Source organism: Solanum stenotomum, chromosome 7 (assembly GCF_019186545.1).
Source record: "Solanum stenotomum isolate F172 chromosome 7, ASM1918654v1, whole genome shotgun sequence".
Taxonomy (NCBI): Eukaryota; Viridiplantae; Streptophyta; class Magnoliopsida; order Solanales; family Solanaceae; genus Solanum; species Solanum stenotomum.
In genome coordinates this window covers 5,106,854-5,114,547 of record NC_064288.1, presented here as the reverse complement: position 1 = coordinate 5,114,547, position 7,694 = coordinate 5,106,854, and the positions used below count along the sequence as shown (strand labels likewise).

Sequence of the window (7,694 nt, the reverse complement as noted above, 5' to 3'; positions counted from 1 at the left end):
ATCCATCGCGGCGCGCGATACGTCCCTCGAAATGGTACATCCTCCTTAATTTCTTATTCTTTCTTAATGCACATAACACTTGTCACAACCACGTCTCAGAACAATGCAAATGACATGTTCACACAAATAATAAGGAGATGACCATTTTCATAACATTGCACAAATCACAACTTCAACGATGATGCAACAAGTCTTTCAAACAATTCTCGACACATTACACAAACAATTGATCACATTACTCCCAAACATACACCACAAGGAAATACACGAATTCCATACGCTTAACAAGGGTTTAGAAATCCACTTGCCTCAAATAATCGAACAATCACTCTGGAACTTGAGCCTTCCCTTTTCGTTGAGCTTCCAAATCAATGCAATCTATTCAAGTACATAGTCACAATAAGATTCCGAAACTAACAACACTCATGTCACTATAGGTTTAGCCTAAACCCAAAAGTTTACCCAAATTTATAATTAAGTTCTCAAGTCTTGATGCCCATTAACTTGTCAATTCTTCCAATTCCTTCAATTATCGTAAATCTAATGACATTCACAAAAATACGATATACCTAATGTTTAATGACCTATTTTAATATATCAAAATTAAATATACAATGTGATAATAACATAAGAATTACCAATTTTCGGAACCACTGGTTATGAAACCAGTGGTGGGAATTGACAAAATAAAGACATTAATATGTCGCCTGCAGGTTCCTAAATTTATAATATGTAATCTTAACTTTATCCTCACAATTTTCAAAACCCACCAAGTGTACAACAATGACATTATTCTTTCCCCAAGAAATCAATTAGGCCTTAACATATATAGAGTAATAATCTAACTCCTTTAGTGAGAATTCAACTTACTACTTGAAACTAGAGATGGCATGTATGAAAAATAATTTTATATATATACTCCTAACAGTTCAACTCCCTTCATCCCCATAAATTGACAACAAACGAAAAGAAATATAATAATAATAACAATAATATTAACACTGTTTCTTATCTACAAACTTATGAAGCAAATCCTCCTTTTCCTACCTAATATTTTATTATTTCCACACATATACATATGTAGAAATTAATGAAGAGCATGCAGAGCACTTGATGCAGTACCTGAGGCAGATCGAACTCACGATGCCGAAACCCTACGCCCTTTTCTTCTTTTCCTTTTTCAGTTATGACTCAAATATTAAACCCCAAATAATTTAATTCATTTTAACCCATGGTCAAGTGGTATAGAGTCTTTAATAAATGACCACTTTAACCCACTAACTATCGGTTAAGTCAGTTATTTACAATTACCCATCAATTAATTAACTCAAGTTAAATGAATAGTTCAAAATTTCCAAAAATGACCTTCCGGGTCATCACAGGCAATCCACTATAAATATGAGAGTACAAAATATAGAGAGAAACAACCTCAAACAATTCACTCGGAATACAAGGAGGTACACAAAATTCTCCCCCATAACCGCAACTCTCAAAACCCTTAAGACTACATTGTGAATGCTAATTAAGTTAGAAGGAACAAGCCTATATTTATAAAGTCCCAAACCTTTCCTACAAGAAAAGGACTAGTAAAATATTAAAACCTTTTTTTAAAAGGAAAATCTATTTATGGTAAGAAATCAGGGCAAATAAACCCCAACAGATTGTTTGTATATATAAGCATTCACAAACTTGCACTGAAAACCCCTTATTAGACTTATTATTTCAACTTAAAAACGATGAAATTGTTCAAAATGTGTCGTAGTAAAGACAGAAAATGTTCTACATGAACATGAAGACATAACATTTTCCATGAAATTACACTTTAACGTGGAATAGGAGACGCAAGCCTAAAATTACTTTCGATGTGAAATTGTTTGACTTGAGAAATTCAAATTGTATCATATAAATCAAGATATAGAAAATACTAATTTCTACTTCCTACTACCTCAGGAAGAAGTTACTATCATATAAAATAGCAACAAAGTATTAGTGAACCCCAAAACAAGTCGCATTCACATCAAGCTGATATTGATGAACAGAAAATAGAAAAACAAAAATGCCGCCTTGTTATATTTGACTCACGTGCTTGAACGCTCCCTTTTCCCCAAATTCCCTTCCTAATTATTACTTATTTAAATTCATCATTTTGGATTAATTTAAATAATCTAATAATAAAATATCATCCCCTATTAAGTAAGAAGTTTCCTCAATCTCACGTATATATAAGGCTTTTAGTCATCAATTAAGCTTCAAACTTCCAAATAAGAATAGTCCAACAATAAAAAAAAAATCAAATTCTGAACAAATGGATTATTCATCATGGGATGATCTTCTTTTTCAGTACAATTCACTTCCATTTAACGTTAACGATACAGAAGATATGTTACTATTCAATCTTGGATCATCGCAAGAAACAGTGAACTCGTCGTCTAGTACTTATGGAATAAAGGAAGAGGAAGTGACCTCATATGAAGAAGAAACAGAAGGTGAAAAGGAAAAGAATTACAGAGGTGTTAGAAAGAGGCCATGGGGGAAATTTGCTGCTGAAATTCGTGATTCTACGAGGAATGGTGTTCGTGTATGGCTAGGTACATTTGATAATGCTGAAGAAGCTGCGTTAGCGTATGATCAAGCTGCATTTGCTATGAGAGGTTCCATGGCTATACTTAATTTTCCTGTGGAGATAGTTAAGGAGTCATTAAGTGAAATGAAGTGTAGATTTGATGAGAATTGTTCGCCGGTGATTGAATTGAAGAAGAGATATTCAATGAGGAGAAAGAGTGTGAGTAGAAGAAACAGAGCAAGAAAAGATGTTGTGGTTTTTGAAGATTTGGGTGCTGAGTATTTAGAGGAATTGTTGATTTCTTCAGAAAGTATCACAAATTTGTGATTTCTTTCCCCTGTTTCTCAGCTTGCTCTGTTTATATAATATTGAATTAGGACTTCATTTGTTTGATTGTTTTTTTAAGAGAGGGAAAATGGGAACGTCTCTCACCAACAACGTGAAAGTTCAGATTCCCCTTTTCAACTGCATTTTGTGAATTCATTGATGACTTTATTAATTTATGACTAATTATGTTTTTGATAAAATCTAAATGTAAAGACATGATGAAGAATGTTTATTTCACCAGAAATGTTGAATCTGTGCTAGCATTTGACATGGTCTCCATATTAATAAAAAAAAACAAAGTATAATAATCGACTTTCAATTGATTTAATTTTACTATATCCAAAATGCAAATAAAGGAGAAGAGGAGGATTAAAATTGAAAACAGAGGATGTCTTTAAAAGTTTTAATTTATGTGATTAAGGTAGAAGATGTTAAATTCTTAATTATTCGGGCATATTTGATAAAAGAGATGTTTTTAACTTGATATTAGTTGATATCTATAATATTTAATTTTGGATATGAATAAATAGATACTATAAATTTGTATAAAGTTAAACAAGTAACATATATTCATAGTCCAACGTAATATATACAAATCTATCTTAAATGTTCATTATTAAATCTTGATCATTAATTAGCATAAGCTCAATTTTGGCAAAATTTGAAGAAGAAAACTTGCAAATTAAGTTGCATTTTAGCCTATTACCAGACACGAAAAGCACTGAAGTCTGATGGATTTCTGGCGAAGATCGGACAACAAGTTGTGTCTGCACAACGTTACAGTCCAAAAAAAAATTGAGACATGATCAGATCAGCAAAAGAGCTAAGAGTACTATTTTTCATCAAAATGTTTCTTTGGTAAATAAATAGTTATTTTTACTTATTTTCTAATATTTGTTAAGTAGATAAAAAAAAATATTTCGAGAGCATCTTTATTTATATGTAATCTAGACAAAAATACTAGGATGGAAAGCAGTGGAAACTGGAAATTGTGGGTGGCGAGGGTTGGGAGTTGGGGGCGATATGGTTAGGGTGGACTGAGAAGAGACAATGAATTTGGAATATTCATATAGAACCTGATTTTCTTTCATTGGAAAATTATTTTTTTTAAAGAAATTTATTTTTCTAGAAAATATATTTTTGAAAACAATTTCACCGATCAAACATGAAAAGTTGAAAAATAATTTCTTAAAATTCCTCTAGTTCTAATAGCAGTTCTCCTAGATGTCAAAGTTCAATCTAGGTTGACTTTAAAAGAATAATACTACTCCCTCCATTTTAAAAAAATGACCTAGTTTTCTTTTTAATCTGTTTAAAAAAGAATAACTCATTTCCTTTTTTAGCAACACTTTAACTTCAACTTTCACCGTGACATGTTTAAAGCCACAAGATTAAAGGGTATTTTGGTACATTTGACATAAGTTTAATTTAGAACAACAAAATTAAAAAGTTTTCTTTCTTTTCGTAAACTCCGTTCCATGTCAAACTAGGTCATTCTTTTTTAAACGGAGGGAGTATTTAATAATAGTCCTTCGGGATGACTCAATTGGTTTGGAGGGTGGTCATCTATGTGGATGACCCAGGATCGATTCCCCTCAATACTTTCTGAGTCGAGCTTGTTGCATAGAGCTTGCCTAGTGTAGTTTATATTCCCTATTTGGTTTGTAGGCTATTACCCCATATACACAATGTGCTCACCTGAAGGACAGAAGTTGTGGCACGGCTACGTATTATCCTGAAATTTCCCCAAAAAATTATAATTATATAAAAATTTATAACTTATTTTAAATTATGAATTTCAAAAAAAGAAGTTCAATTTAAAACTTTCATTCAATCAAACTTCATATACATAATTTTTTTTTTTTTATCAACATATACATAAATTAGAACTGAGGAACTAGTAGTAAGCTTTTGTCCCCTAGTAAGTAACCCTCTGTTTTTTTTCTTAATGAGGAAGGTCTAATTTCAGAAGGCCAGTAGGGTTAGAACTTAAATCTTTTTTTTTTTTTTTATCAAAATCGTATGAATTATGATCTATTTGACTATTGAACAATACCTTTCACACTCACATTTTTATATACTTCACAAATACATTACATGGAAAATAATTTATTTTGGATTATATCTAAAAATAAATTCAATGTTACGTCTTTGGTTTGTTTTTTTATGCTGGTAGAGCAGGCTGGACTTCATGGACCTATTTGGGTTTCATCAAGATAAATGGGCCATTGGCCCTAGTTCACTTTAAAATACCTAATTATATAAGTATTTTTATTATATTTATTATTTTTTTATAACTTGAAATAATTATATTTTATATCATTTATTATTGTACTAATGTACTATAAGATACACTTAAATACATATTTTTCCTACTAGATATACTGAAATAGGGAGAGAGTTGAGCGAGATTTGTCTTTGTGTTCCAAATATATGAGAATCACACTAAATACACATCAAATACATGTATTTGTATGATCGCATGTATCTGGGATAACATATACATAAAAGAGTGGCGAGCGAGATTTATCTATGTATTTCAAATACATACAGATCCACTTGAATAGAGTGTAGCTAGAATAAAATATATCTAATTTTGACCTAATATTTTATAAGAAAGCACAATTATCAAACCACAACTTAAAATTAGGTCCCATATCATCTGGTCAAACGCCTATTCAAAGATTCTCCATATCCTGTCTACAAATATATTACACAATGTATTCAAGTAATTCTCATTCCCTCATTTCATCTTGTTTGATTTGACTTGATATAAAACTTTATAAAGTAAATAAGATTTTGAATCACGTATTCTCTAACATGTCATATAAAAACTGAAATTAAGAAGTCTTCTAAAAAAAAATTAACATTCTCTTTTTATATGACCTAATCAATTCAATCCATCTATTTTCATTAAGCGGAATGAGCTAAGAGACCCTCGTACTTGACTCTGTTTGTCACCTAGACCCTTCTACTCATGACTTTGTCAACTGAACATTTAAAATTATTAAAACACACTATTTTAAACGTAGAAGGATCCAGGTGACAAATAAAGCCAAGTACAAATCGAAAAAAATCATTATTTAACTCGTTGACAACACGAAAAAAACAAAAACTCAGCCTAAGAACCATAAAAAAAAATTAGACTAAAGGGATTTGTAAGGAGTAAGGAGTGTACAAATATGGCGGCTTGCTGTGTGCTCTGTTCACAAAGCAATACAAATTTGTACATACATCTTTCACCAATACAGCAATACCTGCTAACTCAGACAGACAAAAAAGGACCTGCAACGCTGCCACATTCCCCAGAACTTTTAAAATGACAAACAAATAGAATTTTGAATATATATATGTTGGTTTCCAAGAAATCAATATACTAACAATTCTTGCATTTTCTCAACACTATGGAGCTAGCAAGAAAAGAGTTACCCTTTTACTTACATTTTTGGGTTCAAGTCCATGGATTACCAAATTTCTCTTTCACCCAACAAAATGCATTCATGATTGGTCATTTTTTAGGAGAGTATTTGTGTGTTGACAAAACTGTTTGGGGTAAGTTTATGAGGATTCGGGTCAAATTGGATATTAAAAATCCATTGGTTACTGGATTTTGGGTGATGCCCAATATTTGGATTCCTTTCAAATATGAAAATTTGGGATTGTTTTGTTACAAATGTGGTCGTATTGGAAATCATCAAAACACATGTAAATTCCCATCTGGGAATGTAAAATTTGGTCCTTGGCTGCGTGTTGAAAGTTCGGGTTTTCGTAGGGTAATGGAGGAGAAGAAGAACTCCATGATTGTGGTCGAGAAAGAAAATTTCACATTGATTCCTTCACCAAATCTATTTGCATGGCCAGAAGTGGAAGATGATCTTGAAAATACTACACCACCAATGTATGCTTTAACTTGTTCTGTTTTTTTTTCTTCTAAGTTATTTAAAATTTATGGTACTTACTGGTTTTTGTGTGTATATGTAAATAGGAATGAGTGGGCGAGGTTGACGATTAACGGGGTTGATTCGATTATTATGATGGTGAATTGTGCAATAATAGCATACCGAGTAGCTGAGGCTAATGAAGTTAAAGGTTATGGCTGGTTGATTGTCATGATGGCTGCTTATTCTCAAATTCAATGTTATGGTCCAGCGTATCGGCTTCTTTTGCAGTGGAGGAAGCAACATGGTTGAGTATAGTCAAGTGGTTCAGCTGAAGGATTTGCTTATCTTGCTCATGTTTTGTGTTGTCTTTCTTGTGTCTTGTTGATTTTTGTTCTGCTTTTAGCCTTTACTTGATGTTTTGCACAAAAAAATGACACTTAAATGGCTATGTCCTGTTTGAAAAATCTATGAAAGACAAAAGACTCCTTTTTGGTTATGGACTAGGTATGTACTGTTACTTTCATATTTCTCTTTAACAGTTTTATCCTATGTTTCACGGACTCTCCAAAAATGAAGTGTCACCTGTGTCGTATACTACAAAAATGCATTACTTTTGGAGCATCTGACACACACCCTGTGATGTTTTCGAAGAGTCTGATCTACATAGGTTTTATCAATCTTCTAGTTAGTTCATCACAAAATAAACTCAAGGAGCATGAATAGTGAATCAAACTTTGAAATAAAGGAAAATTAAGAAGGTATGGGACTTGAATTTCTACTGTAAGATGTTCTTGTAGCATATACTAAAACGATAGAAATGTGTATCTTTTACAGTATAATGTAAAGACAAAAGGGAATCTTGATACAACTTTATTCTTATGAGTAAGATTATATATATATATATATATATATATATATATATA

General features: G+C 31.7%; 3 protein-coding genes across 3 annotated transcripts in view; 1 reads left to right on the top strand and 2 right to left on the bottom strand.

Moving 5' to 3' along the window:
• The window catches only part of LOC125870339 (photosystem II reaction center W protein, chloroplastic-like), an 841,908-nt gene that overhangs the window by 750,842 nt on the left and 83,372 nt on the right, over positions 1-7,694 (bottom strand). The window lies entirely within an intron of this gene.
• On the top strand, positions 2,297-3,084 carry LOC125870325 (ethylene-response factor C3). The gene has a single exon (XM_049550727.1). It carries the CDS (start codon positions 2,306-2,308, stop codon positions 2,888-2,890), a length of 585 nt encoding a protein of 194 aa, XP_049406684.1. The 5' UTR covers positions 2,297-2,305; the 3' UTR covers positions 2,891-3,084.
• Positions 6,314-7,694, bottom strand: part of LOC125871342 (premnaspirodiene oxygenase-like) — a 3,098-nt gene continuing 1,717 nt past the window's right edge. Inside the window, exon 2 of the mRNA XM_049551928.1 lies at positions 6,314-6,775. Within this exon, the coding sequence (XP_049407885.1) occupies positions 6,585-6,775 (191 nt within the window). The 3' untranslated portion in view covers positions 6,314-6,584. The remainder of the gene's footprint in view (positions 6,776-7,694) is intronic.